The sequence below is a fragment of the Chionomys nivalis genome, chromosome 22 (genome assembly GCF_950005125.1).
Source record: "Chionomys nivalis chromosome 22, mChiNiv1.1, whole genome shotgun sequence".
Classification (NCBI taxonomy): Eukaryota; Metazoa; Chordata; class Mammalia; order Rodentia; family Cricetidae; genus Chionomys; species Chionomys nivalis.
The window spans coordinates 37,986,558-38,006,827 of record NC_080107.1 but is presented as its reverse complement, the minus strand read 5'-3'; the positions used below and the strand labels follow the sequence as shown (position 1 = coordinate 38,006,827).

Here is a 20,270-nt window from a genome sequence, read left to right as displayed (position 1 = left end):
GTCTTGTAGACATATCATAATGCAAAAGACATTCAGTCCAACTTCAAAAGTCTCCATATTCTCATATAACTGTCTAAAACTTATTTAAAAGTGTACGCTTACAAATCTCTTCTGAGATTCATGCCATCTCTTAACTCTAATCCCCCATAAAATTAAAATGAAAAGCAGATCACATGCTTCCGTCGTATAATGGTACAGGATAACATTACCATTCCAAACATATGGAAGGGGGCACAGTGAGGAAATCTTAGACCAAAGCAAGACCAAAAGCCAGCTGGGCAGAATCCAAAATCTGCATCTCCATGTCTGCTATCGAAGCACTCTTCAGATCTCCAACTCCTTCCAGTTTTGTTGATTAAAATATACTTCTTTTTCTTGGGTTGGTTCCACTCTCCACTAGAAGCTTCCCTTGGCAGGTATCCCATGATTCTGGCATCTTCAACATCTTGGGGTCTCCAAGGCAATCCCGGCACCAACTTCGCAGCTTCATGCAGTGGCCTCTCAAGGCCTTCATTGATGTAGGAGGGTCATCTGTCCATGTGTTACTTTCATTGGTTAATAAAGAAACTGCCTTGGCTTTTTGATAGGACAGAATTTAGATAGGTGGAGTAGACCAAACAGGATGCTGGGAAGAAGGCAAAGAAGCAGAGGCCATGAATTTTCGGCCCAAAACGGATGTAGGTTACAATCTTGCCAGGAAGCCACAGTCTCGTGGTGCTACACAGATTATTAAAAATGGGTTAATCAAGATGTGAGAGTTAGACAATAATAGGCTAGAACTAATGGGCCAGGCAGTGTTTAAATGAATACAGTTTCCGTGTAATTATTTTCTAGCCAGGTGGTTGGAACGCAGTCCACCACTCCATTTACAACACTTCATTAAGGGACATCCCTGACACATGGCTTGCCTCAGTAGCTTTCCCTAGACATGGAGGCAGATTCCATAACCTGTTTTTTTTTTTTTTTTGGATTTTTCGAGACAGGGTTTCTCCGTAGCTTTTGGTTCCTGTCCTGGAACTAGCTCTTGTAGACCAGGCTGGCCTCGAACTCACAGAGATCCGCCTGCCTCTGCCTCCCGAGTGCTGGGATTAAAGGCATGCGCCCCCACCGCCCGGCTCCATAACCTGTTTATTCTATCGTAACTCTTAAGCCAGAACCATGTGCTTGAAGCTGCTAAGTTTTGCTATTTGCTGGGACTAGAATATGGCATCCTCATTCAATTACATCTTCACCAGCTTTTTGTTCTTCACCGCCTAAACTTTGGCTGTTCTGCAACTTGCTCTATACAGGGCAGGTCTCAAACTCAGAAATCTGCCTGTCTCTGTCTTCCCAGTGCTGGTATTAAAGGTGAGCATAATTATACCCAGCTCTAAGTTTTCCTTTAATTCCCTTTCACAAGTTGGAAATATAATTGGGTAGACCTTGCCCTGAAGTTACAGCTTCCTTATTCTACTTCTTAACTTATTTATCAACTTGCACACAGGACTTAGTTCCATTTCACTTCCTGGTGTTCTTTTTCTCTGTAAATTTTACATTTTGTAGTTTACCCTGCTTAGTTTCTTCCTTTTCATTATAAATCTTCATTAGAGTTACCACAACAGTCTATACTAGGTTGTTTTGAGCTTTCCTCTACCAACAGAATTAATCTAAAACTCTTCACTTTATCCTTTGAACAAAGGCAAAAGCAGCCACATTCTTTACAAGAATGATTTCTAGGCAACACAGTAGAGCTCTTCTCCTCTGAAACCTCTTTATCCATTCCCAGACAGTTCAAGTCATTATCAGCACCATTATCTTCCAGGGTTTTATGTGTGTGACCCATTAAGCAGTGCTTAAATCATTCCACTACTTTCCTAACCCAAACTACCAAAGTTCAAATTCCTCCAAACAGAAGCATGGTCAGGCCTATCACAGCAATACCCCAGACCCTGATATGAACTTCATATCATAGGGTTTCTATTGCTTTATAGAGACACCATAACCATGACAACTCTTATCAAGGAAAACATTTAATTGTGTTGATGAGTTAAAATTTCAGAAGATCAGTCGATTATCATCATGATGGGGAGCACGGCATCATCTTGTGCTGGCTACATCTTGACCATGGGGCAACACAGAGCAGAGTGGACCCTCTCAGTGTACAACTGAGGGAAGCTTGAACAAAAGAAACCTCAAAGCCAGCTTCACAGTGACACATTTCCTTCAGCAACATCACAGCTCCTAATAATGCCATTCTCTTTGGATACAAACTACCATGATAGGCAACTCCCCCAATTTCTGTACCATCTTTACCCCAGCACATCCAATAGGCAGGACAAATTGTAAGGTGATGGCTGTGTGACTTAGTTATTGTCCTATTTCCTCCACTGGCGGTCTTTCCTCGCTATAGCAGGCGATCATTTCAGGCTATATTCTATTACCAGTCACTGCGTGGGTCACCCTTGTAGATTCCTGGGAGTTTCCATTGCACTAAGTTTCTACCTCACTTTGGAATGCCCCCTTTCAGTCATCCCTTTCATTACTCTCCCCCACCACCCCATCCCCTCCTGATCCCTCACGTTCTCATCGCCACCTACCCCCAGTCCACTCCCAAATTCTATTTTTCCGTCCCAGGGAGATCCAAGCATCCCTTGCTCCCAAACCCTTCTTGTTATTTAGCTTCTTTGAGTCTGTGGATTGCAGCATGGTTATCCATTACATTACAGCTAAAATCACTTACAAGTGAATATATACTATTTTTGTCTTTCTGGGTTTGGGTTATCACACTCAGGATGATTTTTTCTAATTCAATCCATTTGCCTGCAAATTTTACGATGTTATTGTTTTTAACAGCTGAATAATACTCCATTGTGTATGTACCATAATTTCTTTATCCATTCTTCCATTGAAAGACATCTAGGTTTGTTGTGGGAGGCTGCATGGAAGGATCAGGGGAACTTACATTATTTAGACTCTAGCATAACATATGCAGGTTCGGGTCATGCAGAGAGGCTAGAATATGGTCTCTAGATTTCTGTTTGTTCAAGAAGAATGGGGCAAGCATGTCCTGGCTGTAATATGGAGTTTGGTGACCATGTGGGAGGGCATGGGCCAGATCTAAGGCCTTGAGGAAAGTGCACAGAAATAAAACTTAAGATTCACTTGACTAGACTCTAGTACAGTGTGTGCAAGATATGACTGGATGGAGAGGTTGGAGTCTCATAATTTTTGTTCATATGCTTTTGTTTTTGTTTATTGAAACAGTTTATTCAATGGTTTTGCTGTGATTATTTCTCTCCCTCATCACCACTGTCATCTTTGTGGAAGATCTTCATTGGGTTTTTTAGCTTTAGCCTCAGTGTCAATTAACTACTCTACTTTTTTCATATTTTACTCCAGGTCATGGGAATTTTCTAGCACTTCAGTTGGCATACCCTTTATCCCTATTCTTATTAGTCATTTCTGTGAATTCTTATGTAGTAGAAACCTATTTCTAAAAACTATTTTTGTTCTCTATCTAATATTTCTTCATAACCATGATATTGTATTCATAATACAAATATCTAGTGACTCTCTAAGAACAACACTTGAGATTTTATAGAATGTGGTTAGTTCCTTGATTTATTGGTTTCCTCCAGGGTAAGTTCTAATTTTTCCTCTTGGCTCCCTTCCTTTCCATTTGTGTGTGTGTGTGTGTGTGGAGGGGATTTGGTATTTATTTATTTATTTTTTATTTTGGGGGGTTTTCGAGACAGGGTTTCTCTGTAGCTTTGGAGCATGTCCTGGAACTAGCTCTTGTACACCAGGCTGGCCTCGAACTCACAGAGATCCACCTGTCTCTGCCTCCCGAGTGCTGGAATTAAAGGCAGGTGCCACCACTGCTCAGCTGGTATTCTTTTTATCTGTGAGCCTACTGAAGTTTCTGGTAATCTCTGTTGTACATGTCCACTTCTGAGTAGGAGGTCATGGTAACATGTATGGAAGACTGGAATCTGTCCCCTCTGCAGTTATTAGTAACAGTTCTTTTCAGTTGGAGAGAAAATTACAAGTTGTCTAATTGGACTACACAGTGCTGACTCTCTTGGATTTTTTCAACTGTCATCAGAGACCGCTACCACTCTCAGACGAAACAGACAGCTTAACCCAAAAGTGCACTCTCAACCTATATGTGAATCTTTAATGAAAAGAAGAAGAGATAAATTGATGGTCCTTTATTTATCATTTATTTAACTTCTAACTGATATCTTTCTGTCTTGTATTCTCTTCTTAAAATGCCTCATTCCCATGTATTTCCTGTGAGCCATCCCTTTTCATTGATTTTCCTCTGTATATGCATTGGTTAGGATCAATTTTTTATTGCTTTCAGAAAAAGAATTTAGCTAGAACATGTGGAACGGAAAACTTACATTTGTTATGTTAATACTGTGCCAGGTATGTTATGCTTTTATATAGAATTATTGCAACTATTTGAAATGGCTACCTATTAATTTTTATAAGGAGAAAATGTGAGATTCATTAGCTTGACCAATGTGCAAAGGAAATTCATCCAGTCTGAAACCAAATATTTTCATTTTTCCACTCTGAAGTATTCATACAGCACAGTATAATAGGCCTAGCTAAAGTTACTTATGCAGTGAGTCCTGGAGGAAGCATAGGTCTAGAATAGCCATGAGAAAAATTTAGATTGGCTGTATTAAATAAATAAATAAGAATATCATAATCTCATTCTTAATCTGTGAAATGTCATAGTAAGTCAAAAGAAAATTAATGCAGATGATTTATGAAAGCAGGATATTCATGTTGGAGTAATGATGTGGTTAAAAAGTAATTTCTTTCTCTGGGGCATAGATCCACATAAGATCTAACAAAAAAAAGCTAAAAAGTAAAAAAATAAATAAATAAAAAGAGCACTTCGAGATTTATAAAAATGGGAGCAAAGCATGACTTCTTAGTAGCTGTACTTTTTCATATAGGCTTTTTTTTTGCTGGCAGCAAACAAGAGAACCATGGCTCTTTTAAGAAAGGTCTTCCTGATTCAGCATTAGCAGAAAAAAAAAAAACCCACAAGGTTTCAAAATGGCAGCTTCCCAGTTGGTGTTAGTTGTACAAATAGCTCTGACTCTTTCAGGTGCCTGATCATTTAAATGGGGTCTGTGAGTAGAATGTTATGAATTGCTTAATGGAGACATAGACCTTCTGTGTATCTGGAAATGAGGCTTGGAGTATGGCTCAGAGAGCTGGTGCAGAACAGACCTCTGCCATTGTTGGACTGGGCAGAGGCAAAAGGCAAAGCAGCCTTAGTCCTAGCCATGCTGATTAGCCTTTTACAAGTGCTCCTGGTCAGAAAATTATTACAGATATGCAGTAAAGACAGATTCAGACAAAAAACCAAAAAAACCTCTAAATGGGTCACAGTGTTGGATAAATGTACATAGGTTTGAGAGAGAGAGGAATAAGAATATAGACAGTTATAAAAGGAAGTAAATGGTTTTTTTGGAAAAAATTAAGACAAAGTTATTAAAGAGACAGTACAGACAATCATAAATTAAAGGAGTAAAGAAAAATAAGTCATGAAAAGATGAAATATAGACAGAGAATAAGGATTATGTATATTATTGTGCTTTCTCTGAATTTATTTACTGTGAATGATCTAAGTACAGAGAGAAATTTCATGGTATAGGATGCTAAGCTGAGTGTGAATGGATATGACAGGTGATAAGGAGAAATAAGTTTAAAAATGACTAAAAAATGCACAGTTACCCTGCGGAAAGTTGAATAAATACATTTACTTTTCTTCCCTCTCTAGGACTGCTAGTATTTACTTTCAGCTTGGGAAAGTCCAAGATCAACTGAGGAATGAATCATGACTGTGGGTATTATTATACTGATCAAAGAGAGAAGATCTATTCATAGTGGGTGACCATTAAATATTTTCTTTTATAAGAGTTGCCATGGTCATGGTATCTCTTCACAGCAATAGAACAATGACTAATACAGTGTTTATGTGAAGCTAAAATCTTAATGGAGTCTCTAGAATATTGGAGATTTATATAGAATAGTAAATATTGAGTGTAGTTAATCCAAGAGAGACAATCTATGCTGTGGGTGGCAAAGTGAGGGGAGTAGGGTTGGCTACCCAGGTCCTTGGGTTTCACCATAAGCCCCAGATGTTGAACATAGGACTTAGTGTTTTCTCTGCTGAGCTTTGGTTCTGCTTTGGTTTGATCATTACATACTGTGTCCTGCCTCTTCTTTTTTGAATAAAAATATGTGTTTTGTGCATTACACATTGGAAGCATATATAGAAGTATGTAACTTGGTTTTATTTAATAGTAACACATAGTTAAAAGACTTTGATGTTTTAATTTTTTAACATACTGTTACTAGAACTTTTAAAGTTAAACTGAATGCATTTTCAATGGTAACATTGTGAGAATATAGAGACAATGAGTGGAAGACAATGGCTTCAAAATGATGTCTTTCCAACCCAGCTACTAAACCTTTTGTCTATAATGGTGACCTGCCTGCATGATATGCTGGTGCAATAGGGACACAGACACAAACATTGTGGTAGTAACCAAAGATTATCTTACTGAATTTAAGGCTCATTTCATAAGATGGAACCCATGCCTACCACTGCTCTGGGGCCAAGAACCTTATACAGGAAATGCCTAAGGGAAAACCAAATACTGTTGTTCTTCTAAAGGAGATAGCAATAAAATGGGTCCTAATGATATTCTGATATACCCATAAATCAGCGTCATCATTAAAGATATTTTCCCTGAAGTAGATGGGAACACGCACAAAAAGATAATGTGCAGAGTGTGAGAAACCTCAGAATATTCAGTCCTATATGGTATGTGTTCCTCAAATTTCTCTCCTCAAGACTCATGTAACTATTCAGAAGAGGAACTATATTGTAAGAAACAGAAGGGATGGATGCATTAAGGAAACAGTGCCTTCCAGACAAAACATGACTGAGACACATATGAACTCACAGAAACTGTGGCAGCATATCTATGTCCTGCATAGATTCAAACCAGAGTCCTGTCACTGAGATGAAGAAGTATGCACAAGCTCACCTTCCTAACTAAGAAGCTATCTCTAGTCAAAAATCACTTGCAAATTGAAAACAAGTTTGCCCAAGAAAGTGTCATCTGGAGATTTTTGTCTCATATAGCTTTATTTGGGTATTTTTAAAACCTTGTCTCTGCCTTATGTATTATGGTTTCTGATTTTAACCTTCTATGTTTTTTGTTTGTATGTGTTGTATGTATGTGTATGTGTTTATGTATATATTTCTTGTGTTCTGTCTTCTTTTTGTTTATTAGTATTTATTTTGTTTTATACTTCTTTATTTGTCTTTTTTATTTACCTGTTTGTTTTCTTCAGAGAGAGAGAAAGAAGGTGTGGAGTTGGAAGGGTAGGTAGGTAGAAAGGAACTGGAAAGAAATTGAATAGGGGAGGAAAAACCATGATCTGAATATATTAAAATAAATAACTTTATTATCAAAAGAACATTATTTAAAATGTAATATGTGTCAATGTTAAGTTGCCAAAGGTATAGTTGGATGGTGAATATTAGTTGTCAACTTGATAAAATCTAGAATTACCTGGATTATTCTACTTTGGGCATGTCTGCGGGAAATCAGCTTTCCTATACTAATGAAGATGAGATGATCCAACCATTAGACCATTCCCCAGCTGGAAGCACAGACTGTGTAAAAGCAAAAAGAGGACTGAACAGTACCATACATTTGTGACTTGCTCCTTCATGAGTATGAAGGAGATGCGACCAGATAGCCTCTTTCTCATGCCACCATGCCATCCCTGTCTGCTGTCATGGCTTCCCCATCAGGATGGACTGTTTATCTCAGAAACTACAACTCAAAATAAACTTCATTTTCCCTAAAGTTGCTTTTGGAAACTCCTATCACAACAGGAAAGGAGCACTTTCCTAAAAGCACTCTCCCAAGGCTAAAGAGATGATCTAGGACTGAAAACCTAAGGGTGCTAAAAAGAAGATACAATGCCAAAGAGTCAGAAAATTTGGAGGCTCTGGAAGATAGGGAGATGAATGAGGTAAGACAGACATAATGTTGCTTGCCTATTCCAGCATTCTGTAGGAGAGTACCAAGACAAAGCCAGGTTGGGCTACACAGTAAGATACTACCTCAAAAGGAAAGAAAAAAAAATCAAGCAAATAAATAAAGAGTTAAACAGGATGATAGAAAAAGTCAGTTGAGCAAAACAAACTATAACCAAACAATTGTGAAAGAGAGCAAGAGGCAGAAAACTGGGGACACAACCCTGGGTGAAACTGGACCAGAGATGTGCCAGCCACTGCATGGGCCACTGTGAACAGAAAATGCTTCTAAATACACGTCCCTTATAGTAAGGAGGTGTGTTGGGCTGTGTCCCACCATCCGGCTAGCTTAACCCCCGAAATAATCACACAGAAATCTGTATTAATTAAATTACTGCCTGGCCCATTAGTTCGAGCCTCTTATCGGCTAACTCTCACATCAACCCGTTTCTAACAATCTGTATGTCACCACAGGGTTGTGGCTTACCAGGAAAGATTCAGCATGTCTGACCTGGTGGCTGGCTTCATGGTGGCTCTCTGCCTGCTTTCTTTCTCCCAGCATTCAGTTCTCTTTTCCGACCTACCTAAATTTCTGCCCTATCAAAAGGCCAAGTTAGCTTCTTTATTCAACCAATGAAATCAACAGAAATATAGAAGGACCTCCTACACCAATCCCTTGCCCAGGATTTCACTCAGCCTGGGCCCCTTGACAGTTTTATAGAATTTGCTATAAAAGCCTCCTATTGAGAGCACATCCTTGGGGAAAAAATAAAGGCAGTCCTTAATCACCACTGTTTGAAAACATGTAAAATAAATGGGAAAATACAGTATACAAATTCAAAATGATGGAATATAATTTTGAAAGTCAAAGTAACAGTATGTGTAATTATGCTAAATAAACCTCAAGAGTTATGAAGTACACAATATTCCTTGAAAATCAATAGAAAGGTTTCAGTTACAGTTCAAAATAAACCTGAATAAGTAGCCACAGAAGATATGTAAAATTAAAGGTCTCCTCTCTGCACACAGACCTCATCTCTCAAACTATAACCCTGCAATCACCCTGCAGCAGACTCTAGCCTGCTTCACTTTTGCTACCTTTTACCTATAAAAATAGAGTTCTAACCCTTCAGAGAAATAATAATTTGTTAATACAGCTTATGCAAGTATAGGCAATCCCAGCTTTCTCAAAAAGAAGTAATGTTTGGAAGCCTATTATAAATTTTTTAAAATGCTCTATTTACATTTTAAAATTATGTGATCCTATAAAATTTTCAACAGACACCTAAAATTAATCTCTAGTCTTGACATAAATTCATTTTAATGTGAATTATAAAAATATGAAAATATGGTTAACTTTATAGATTATCATAAACAAAAAACAAATTTTGTATTTACTAAAATATTCATTAAGTTTGGAAACTTGGGAACAATGCCTACTTTCACCTTCATTCAACAATATTTTAAAGGGTCACCTATTGTAGCAAGCAAATAAATTTTAATAAGACATAATGTTCAATAGAAAGAACCAAATAAAAGATTATTTGCAAATGATATGACCTGTTGAAAAAGAAAATCATATAAAAACAAACATGAATTATTAAAAATAGTGTATGCAACAGATAAAAGCTTAAATATAGAAAATTAATTATATTCCTTAAATTTCAGTGAATATAATTTTAAAATAGTAGGCCTAAAATATTATTCATAATGCTCTATATTGTAAAATATCCAAGAATAATAAATCAAAATTATGCTACTGCAATATTAACAAGAAATTGCAAAGGTTAAAGACTATAAAAAGTCAGCTGAAAATATGTTATTTAAAAAGATCATGCAGAGCATAGAGAAAAAGGAATGTCTTTTAAATAAAAAACATCCTTTTCATTCCTAAGAAATTGCACTCAACACATTTAAGCGCTGGTAAAGTGCTCAGAAGGTAAAGGTACTTGCTGCTAAGCTTGACAAGCTCTGATTGATTATTAAGGCAGATGTGATGGGAGAACTACCCGCTGCAAGGCATGGCATGCTCTGATCACATGTGCACTGTTGCATGTAACCCCTCCACCCCACATACACACAAATAAATGTAATAAAAATCTTAAAATAGCATTTTAAGGCAATGAAATGTTATAAACTGGTATATTTACAAAAATATCAATCATAGACATTTGTATGTATTGTGAGTAGTATTTCATACTGTTAAAATTATTCAGGAGGAAAACCGTATTTAAGCAAATTCAAGCTACAGATTCTCAGTATTAAGCCAGCACCTTCACTTTTAAGAATTTTTTTATAGGTATAGTTACAAATGTTTTCTAGATTTAAAAATACTAAGTATTAACCATAGGTTGCTTAAATATATTTTGGTACATCAATGCTGTGAATACCATGACTTTCAAAACAGAAATGGCTCTATACAATACGGAAGACATCCACATTTATCACTGCATTATACTGGCATGTTGGAAATTATGATGTTCAAAATCATATCATGATAAAAAAGTGCATATTCGTAATATTTGGGAAAATGTCATTACGCTATTAATAATTATTCAAAGCAAGGACAAGATTAGCAGCTACTTTAAGTTTTCTGAATATTGAAGAAAAACTGAAACAAAAACATTAGGTTGGAGTCCCCAGATGCAGATGCTGCTGAGTTAAGCACTTGAGTGTAAGGGAATGATCCAGGGATCGCTTCCTTGGGAGCGTGAGAATGGGAAAAGGCCACGGAAGCATGGTCTCAGACAAAGCCCCTCAGAACACAGCTTTGATGGGCTGCTGCAAAGACACTCTGGTTATCTTTTATACCTCAAAGCTTTACAAACGAGTTGGGCTCTCCATAGTATTTTATCTGCCAGTCACTGGTCCAGAGAACTGTAAAGGAAGGAAATGCCACGTGGGATTCAAACAGTACTTTTGCAAAGTGTATCCCCAGAGCACCAACAATATCTGCTAAAGCGTGTTACTTCTGTAGTGAAATGTGATATCGTAAATAGTGAGGAAGGGAAAGAAAGCGATAGCAGTGTGCTAAAAGCAAAACAAAATTTATCATTCTGCACAAATGTGGGTATTCACTTGTCAGCTCTCATGCCCAGCAGCTTTTTCTCATATTCCCCTGGTTCATTAGAATACCAGACTTAAGCGGCCTTTGAACCTATGCTTCCCTCTCTGCTATCAATCTGTCCCCACCTGAAGTAACACAGAAGAGATCTGAACTCTGAAATCCTCTGATAATCCAAACAGCAATCATATTACTTAGCTGTAAACCAAACATAAAAGCTGTCTATTAGCAGGAAACCATTGGAAAACAAACTTGGTAAAGCTAGATTCAAAAAAGAACTCTAGGTTCAGAAACATGCTCTAACAATCTGTTCACGCTGTTTAACTTGTTTGAGATTATGGCAAGATTTGCTTAATCTATTGTCAAACAAAAGAGTCAGGGTCACTTTAATGCAGTTTCTGTACAGAACAGTTTTTTTCAGGAAAATGTCCCTCAATTTCATTTTCTTGAGTTTCAATTCCAAATGTCTTATAAAGATGGCACTCACGCCGGGCGGTGGTGGCACATGCCTTTAATCCCAGCACTCGGGAGGCAGAGGCAGGCAGATCTCTGTTAGTTAGAGGCCAGTCTGGTCTACAAGAGCTAGTTCGAGGACAGACTCCAAAGCTACAGAGAAACCCTGTCTCGAAAAACCAAAATAAATAAGTAAGTAAGTAAATAAATAAATAAATAAATATATTAAAAAATAAATAAAAAATAAAAAAAAGATGGCACTCATTATGAATCCCACAATTAGCTACAAATGGATCCTGCTGCAAACCAAGAGTGGAATGAAGTTGATGGGCAAGTCGATTGTGGCAATTTGTTTCTGTGGAACATTTGGGCTTTTGTTTCTTTACCCATAAAGTGAAGGCAGCATCCACTGCTCTGCTTATTTTTGAGGGTTGCTGTGAAGATGTTCATGAAGTCAAGTACATAAGAGTTTTTTTTTCTCTTTAAACTGTGTAATACATTATACTATGACATGTTAGTTACACGTATCAAAATGATGGTTTAAAAGAAGTGTGTTTGGCTTTAGACAAGTTCACTAAGAACTGGCAGTAAAATCTAAATTTAAATGAACAGCAAATGGGGGTGGATGCCGATCGGTGGGTAGAAAGGGCGGTTAAAACTGCTGTGTCATCATCTCAGAACAGCATGCCTTTGAATTCTGCTTCCAATTCCATTGGAACAGCCATTCTCTTCAAAGTGCTCCAAATCAACTCCTGGCTTGGATTACTGAATTGCAAAGATTTATTAATACTTGTTACTGTCACTACAAATTGCTAAGTGGTTCTTTTCACCCCACCCCTTCACTTATTGAACATGTTAACTATGCAAATCGCTTTCGCCTTTAACCCAATACAAAATGAGCAGGAGGATTCTTAAAGGCACACACACACACACACACACACACACACACATTAACTAAGCACCCATTTATTTTTTTATTTAAATGAAAGAAAAGAATAGATGCTAATAGTTTACAATTTTAAAGATGGCCTAACACCCGAAAATACGGTTTGAATTGAATTTCATTTGATCTAGCTAATTCTATGCTTAATGAGTGCTAATTTCTTTATCGTACACTAAATTTTCCTTTTCCGTAAGCAGTGTTAAGCATCATCAGCCCCAACCTGTGCTCATGTATACTCCTGTCTCATTTGTGATATTATGAAATCCCATGTAAAACTTTTGCTTAAATCAATGTTTGTGTCTAAGAAGTTGTGTAAATTGTATAAAAACAAAAGATGGGATTCATGAAAAGAAAAATGTGAACCACTGTCATAATGTATTCTTAGAAGCAAATGTTAGAAATAGCTTTTTATTTCTTTTTTCATGATAATTCCATTTTTACATGAGTGTCTGAGACTGTACAATAAACTGTCCAAGCCAACACACACTCATATCTGGAACCGTTTTGGTTCATCTAACACTATCTGGGACAAAATAGTAATATTTGTTGAACTTTTAATTGATTTGGAGAATTCAAATCTTCGACATGGTGTTCATTCATCTTTGTAGAACAAGAATGAAACAATTAATGTATCGTATGGTTCCTAGTCTTAATTGACATAATAATATATGATGAATTTTTGGAAGATCTGAATGTGGAAAAAAACACAAATATAATATGATGCTTGGTCATCATTGTGAATTGACTTTATAAAATGCCCCATTCCTTTACCACTTGTCTATAGGTCTGAAAAAGGAAAAGTGACAACTATGGCCATCTTAAAGATGAATGCAACTTCTTGAATTAAATGATAAAGAAAAACATTTCCCACATAGCATTTAGGGTAAAATAAGGAAAACATTCATTTTGGACTGTATGTTTACTCCTAAACAGAATTTCCTACTGATGCTCATCATAGAGTTTAATAAACCAGACAGTTCTTTGTGGATCCATATTAAAATGTTCATAAATTAAAATAACATAAAATGGAAGTTCTCTAGCAACAATGTTAGATTTCTTCTATAATATTAAAGTCTATGCTGTAACTTATTATAAATCACTTCAAAAGGATTTTAAGATAAAAAATAGAATTGCCATCTGCATCATTGGTCATGTTCTCAGTAATAAAATATTTAAAGAGAATGTTAGTAAATGTCATAGAAAAGATTGTCTGGAATACGTGGTTTGACACAATTGAAAATACCTATTTAGAAATTGTATTATAAAATCATATAACTGTATTAAAAAATATGCTATGTGGAAAACATTATCTTGTACATTAGATAAAATAGTTTTTAATACCACATCTTAACTTATAACCATGTACAAATCAAAACTATAAGATTTGCCTCTTAATTTAGTCACCGGATCAATACAGAAATTAGTTTGTTGAATAATATATCATAACAATAGCTCGAAGGTAACCTCTCATGGATGAGTGCTCAGAATCATTCAGAACGATTTTTAAAGCAGCGTTAAAACAACCTACTTCAAAAATCAAGATATTAAATGCCAGCTTCTAACTAGCAAAAATGCTTATGGCTCAGATAGAAATGAGATTCTTTACAGAAATGCTGACACAGCCCTGGCTGTCAGCTCGAGGGTGTACAGCTATAATTCTTTTTACAAATCTTACCCAGCAACGCCTCAGGTACAGGAGTTTACAGAATATAGAAACAGGGGCAATTCTGTAGCACCCATAAAATCACAGACCGATGACATGTTTATATTCATTTTTGATTGCTACCATTAAATAACAAGATCATTCATGGTGTATTAATTAGCTACTTAATACATAAAAGTTAGACAGTGCATTATAAAATGCACGTTAACACATCATATTGCACACAACAAAAGCTGGGTTTCATAATTCATGTGATTGCCAGGGTTACATGTTTTAAGTTACAATGTAACCTGGCCACTTATCACACACACACAAAAAAAAAAGAAGTAGAAAATTGAGGTTACACAGAAGATGAAGATTAAGGAAGACCTTCTTTTCTGTTTGACAACACACTAAATTCCCAGCAGGAATCAGTTTTGCATGTGAAAAGTACTTAAACCTGGATCAGTAGCATAATCTCAGAACAGGCCACAGGGTACTGGGGAACAAGGGTCAATTATTAAAGGTTCCAGACTAATGATATTTATAGGAGACTTGGTCTGAAAGCCCAGATCACTCTAAATCTTGGGCCTGATGTGATTCTTTTCTTCTGCACTGTCATCTGGACAACAGATGACTATCGATCCCACACTGGGAAATGCTGTTTTGATGTTTATTGATCAAGACGGTATGGGAGAAATTGTGATTGATAAATGGAAGACAGTGATGAGTTATCACTTCTGGACCATACAAAAGAGAGAGTGAGTAAGAAAACTGTACTGAATAACTGTTAAAATTATAAATTCATAAAGGTAAGCAAAAATACACTAAATAAATGTGAGTGAGGTGATATTACATTGCAAGGATGAATGCACCATTACCCACTATCTTTCAAGTATTCCGAATTTATGCAACTCTGAGTTGCTTAGTTATAATGCAATTAACACAAAAACAATTCCAAACAATGCATATTTTAAAATCACTGCTAGATTCTACCTTAACTTCGACTTCATTATTTATTGAAATTCAAATGCAGTATTTTTAGCGGACTGCATTTTGCTGAAAATTAAAATCAGCCTTATTATGAGTCGCAAGTTATCTAGCAAATCTGTAAGAATTTGACATCTGGTGAAGTCGTGTCATAAAACAACCTTCACTTTGTTATACGATCAATTCCATATGCTAATTGTCTTCAAGAAGCAACAGAAAAGGAACGGCGTACTGAACAAGAATATTAAGAAAAGAATACCTGTAAAGTGCGTATCTAATTTGTGTATGAGCCTAGTAATCCCTTTAGTTAGGTTAATAGCATGTTAAAAAGACTGAGTATAGGTCATGGAAACTGCAAAGGTGTAAGGAGTTTACACACGTTTTTCATAGGCTGCCTGTGTATAACCTATAACAGCTTAGCATATTTTCTCCTTAAAGATTCTCATCAAATAAGTAAAATTAATTCTAGATACACAAGAAATAATGTCATTGAAGACTTATTTAAACATGACCTCCTATAACTATTTTCAGATTAAGTAGAGAATTTTTATTTAATTAATTGTTAATATGCCGGAAGAAACTCAATAATCTCTTAAATAATTTTTTAAAGAATATTCTTTAGGTTGACAGTGCAGATGGAAAACTAAAGTCTAATTCTATTTGCAAGTCTTGCTGCAACAAATTTTACATATATTTTAATAAAATTTTACATTATTTATCTCTATATAAATGTGTGTCTGATAGCCATGTAGCACACACCTTTGTATCCTACATAGGGCATGGCTTGGGTCGACTCATGCTTCCTGCAAAATAAGGACCACTCTTCAAATCTAGTTACCGTTTTAATTTATTTCCTCTTAGGATTTAATAAAGAAGTTCCACATCAGCTGAAAATAACACAACCATGAACCATCCAAGCAGCAAATTATTTGATGTTTTGTGAAATCTGCTGGGTGGGTTATACAGTGGGGCTGGGGTGTTTTTATTTACGTCTACCCCCCGCTCAACTGCTCCGATTTCCTTTCATATCACCCTGGCTTGTGTCAGGCTGGGAACCGCTCTAAGAATGTGTAGAATGTAAACAGGCTTTTATTGTCCAGGAGGATGGCAGCTCAGGCCTGCCTGCTTATCACTGGGCTGCAGCTCCCCAACTCACTTTCCATGATAAAGTGCTCCAGAAGAAGAAGAAAAAAAATTACAATCCCAGTACAATCCAAAAACCGATTAGAATTTGGCATACGCTTCCTTAAAAACTAATCAATCAACTCATGCTGTAATATTAGAATCCAGCTCATAAGGAGTATATGTAATTCCTTCCATATTTATTTCCTTGTTCCTGGTGGAGGAGGGGGAATCTAACATTTCCTGTATCAGGGCTGATAGAACTTTTCTCCACCGCATCCTCAAAAGCATTTCCTCGGCTTTGAGGACCAACGCGGTGCTTATGGAGCGCATACTCAGTCCATGGTCACTGCATGTAAAAATCAACCAGCTAAGATTCATGAGGCTGTGCTCAAGACTCCATGAAAGCGGCCAGTTTCCTCAGGCATTTCCTTCTGCACATGGCACAAGAGCTTTCTTGTTGGATCACTTTTACTGGCATTCACATTGATTTTTTTTTTTAAAGCAAGTGATACTAAAGATCATAGGCAGGTATCATGGACATCTAAAAACTTCATTTTAGCTAATTTTATGGGACTCTATTGAAAGTGCTGGCTCATTCAAAAATCGTCGGCCCAGCCACATTTCTTCATGATGCCATGGATAATTTTCTTATTAAATGCTGTGCAGGTGAATTAAGTCTCTGCTGAAACCTCGTCACCTTTTAGAGTCCATTTTACCCTCAACACTTGCAAAGTGCCTACTTCTACCACATGTTGCCGTTTATAACTTTTTTCATAAGTTACTTAGTATTTTCTCTAAAAAAAGACAATGAAAAAGAAGTGGTCTTTATTCTGTAAGCACTTGGAAGTGTTGCCCTTGTTTTTTTTTTTTTTAACAACCCAAGCTGTTAGCAGTCCTGGAACCAAAGACGCCCCGGAATCAAGGAAAGGTCAGCCATCACACTGTCCAAAGACAAGTACCAAGAGACCAGGAGAAATCTGGCAGAGGCAGAACAAGTCAGAAATCAATTTCTACATTCGTGGTCAAGTTGCTTGTTAAAGGTTTTACTTCGAGTCTACCTGAAATACAATTAACTAGGAAAACATAATGTATGTGAAGGAGAGCAAGCTATTTTTCAGGAAACCTGGAGAGTCAAGGCAGGAATGGCAGCTCGACTCTTCCTAACACATCCTGAACTTTCTGTTACCATCCTACATCTTGCTCTGCAGCCACAGTGGTTCAGGCTGTGAGATCTGGCACCGCGGATCCGGCTACTAACAACTGCACGGAGTTGGGCATCAAAGTTACGTTTTACATCTCTAGCCGGTAGAAATCCATTTCCATCTCGAAGGCCAGAACGAACAGAGTAAATCCAAGTCGCCCCGAAAATCAGTTTGTATCTATAATTTACCCCTGCTTTGTATGAAATGTTCGCGGGCACCTGTGCTAAACAGAGCCACCAAGATTATCCCTGGGGCTGCAGGAAGGTCTTTGAACCCCTCGGGTCCTGTCTGTCAGCCCGGATCCACTCCGAGTGACTAGCAGGATGCTTCTTTCTTCCTCGCGCTTCTTATCTAAATATTTCCTTCCTACTTTACCGAAACAGTACATCGCAACCCTCACTAAGCGTTTCAACTCGCCTCCAGGTGCCTCTCTCAAAGTGCCTTTCATCCCCATCAACAGTAAGACAATCTAAACTCCCGTCAGGACCTGAGCTTTTAGCAGCTCGGCTCCCAAGCCCCTTACAGAAGAGGATTTCCCGCCGAAACTCCCCGCACATGGACAGCACCGCAGGTCGGGCACTCACCAGCTGCAGCAAGCCGGGGACTACGACGAGGGGTAGCGGCCGCAGGCGCATGGTGCCAGCTGGCGCGATCTCAGGAGCTGCGCGCCCTCGCCAGCCTCTCGCGCATCTCCACTTCGGGTTGAGAGCCGAGCACGCCAGGGACCCAGTGGTCGGTGGGCGGAGAGGCCAGCAGGTGGGGCGGCCGGGAGGTGGGGTCCGTGCGCCTGGTGCCTCTTTCGAGTGACAAGAAAGCGCGCGGAGCCGCAAGGTTCCGGTACTCTCTCAGATAGCACTGTGCCTCTGGGTTGAGAGGCTGAGGACTTGAGGGCTTAGGGACCAGGGAGACTATGATCGCGACTGCACTGGACGCGGGACAGCCAGCGGCTGTCTCTCAAGAGCTGGGCGCAGAGTTCTGCACGGACCGGAGCGGGCCCCGCCCAGCGACTGGGGTTGTTAGCGGTACCTACTGCCAGGCGCAGAGTGACTCTAGTGCTGGGCTAGGGAGGCGATGGGTTCTCCTTGGATGGATGCAAGAAGGATGCTCAGTGACAGCCCTCAGGGAAGCTTGCTCAGAGTCCTGGGGAAGGGACGAGGACGGCGGGATTGGGGGGGGGGGCGTCTTATGATAGGAAGTAGGCTCAGTCATGGTCTCAGAACACCTGCCTATCTCTTAGGGAGTTTGGCAACAAACACCAGAGTTGTTGGGAGGGGTGGAAGGATTTCTGGAGTTGGGTACTTGTGGAACCCCAGGGGACTTCAAACTGTGCCAGAGGCAGGATGGCGAGTAAAGGAGCAAAGGGTGCTTAAACACCAGGTGTTTAGGATATCCACAGTACTGTGAGCTATGACAGTGTAACATCTGCCTCTGGGCTTAGGGAGAAGAGAGGAAAGCCAGCCACTGGAGAACCTTATAGAAGGCAATCATGGAGGCCAGGCAAGGCTGCGAAGCTCAATTCTGAGCCTCACGCTCTGTGTTAACCTGTCTCCTTTGAGGGCTCCTTAGCCTTTATGATCGAGTGAAAAAGTTAAAGGCAGTGAACATCGAAAACAGTCACAAGGGTCAACTGGTAGAAATCTAAGTACAATTCATAATGATCCATTACTGAACAAATGGACAACCGAACATCAAGAGAGGCTCAATATCCAAAACAATTGGCGTCCTGACATCTAGAGACAAATAGCTCTTACAAAAGGAAACGGTAGAGGTAGGGAAGCAGAGTTGCAACTGCAGCCAAGTCTTAAAACAGAAAATAGAGCAAAAGGAGCAATTTGACTTGCAATTTGAGACAGGAGGAAAAACAAAAGCAATAAAGGTGTGTTTCCTTCTCCTAGAATCCTGGATTCCAAAACATAAGAAGGTGGTTTGTGAATTCCTAGTGGTCAGGCTTGAGGCAAAGAAGCCTTGGTTCCAGGTCTCAGAGGGCAAAGTCCTGCCCAGTCCTCTCAGTGGATCGTCTAAGACTGGGAATGAGAGAAGGACATTATTCCAGAGTGCTGTGCAATACCACTGTGATTTTGAAGCATGTTCCTGAAGCTATGGCAGGAGTATCTCTCCATATAATTTCACTCCTGTGTGGAGAGAGACACAGGCAAGTATAAGCCATGTATTCTTCAAGCATTTGCCAAGCCTGATTTCTGTGTTCTAAGGACCTTGTCTCTGCCTGTCTTTAAATTTTCTTTGAAAGACAAACATCATTATTCCATTGCTACCCACCCCCAAAATTGTCCTTATCAGTGGCTTTAGAGTTTAATTCCACGTCTCTCTGTCTCTCTCTGTATCTTCTCTCTCTGTGTCTCTCTCTCTCTGTCTCTCTCTGTCTCTGTCTCTCTCTCTCTTTGTGTTTGTGTGTGTGTGTGTTGCTGAGGATTGGACCTGAGGCCTCACACAGGCTAGCCAAGCTACCTAATCTTCATTGTTAGCCCTAGAAAATTATTCTGACCTAGAAGGATAAATATGATCATTTTAAAAATCGAAAGAGATTTCTAACATTTAATTTCCTGGGTCTGAGTTTGGGGGTAGAGTTTTAGTTTATTTGCATGCAACTGTATAAAAGGCAAACTCCCCTTTGACGAAATGAAGGTACATGGGTAGAAGGACAAAATATTTGCCAGATGCAACCCCTCATTTGAAGTCATTCATTTCTGCATGAGCATGAACAATTCACCTGTGAAGTAAAAGCAGGGTTTTTTAACTCACCGTGTAACCCTGTATCACAAATGGTT

At 38.5% G+C, this 20,270-nt stretch overlaps 1 protein-coding gene across 1 annotated transcript in view; it reads right to left on the bottom strand.

Moving 5' to 3' along the window:
* Nucleotides 1-18,397, bottom strand: part of Nxph2 (neurexophilin 2) — a 116,857-nt gene extending 98,460 nt beyond the window's left edge. Inside the window, exon 1 of the mRNA XM_057755792.1 lies at nucleotides 18,069-18,397. Within this exon, the coding sequence (XP_057611775.1) occupies nucleotides 18,069-18,119 (51 nt within the window). The 5' untranslated portion in view covers nucleotides 18,120-18,397. The remainder of the gene's footprint in view (nucleotides 1-18,068) is intronic.
* Nucleotides 18,398-20,270: the final 1,873 nt, after the last annotated feature.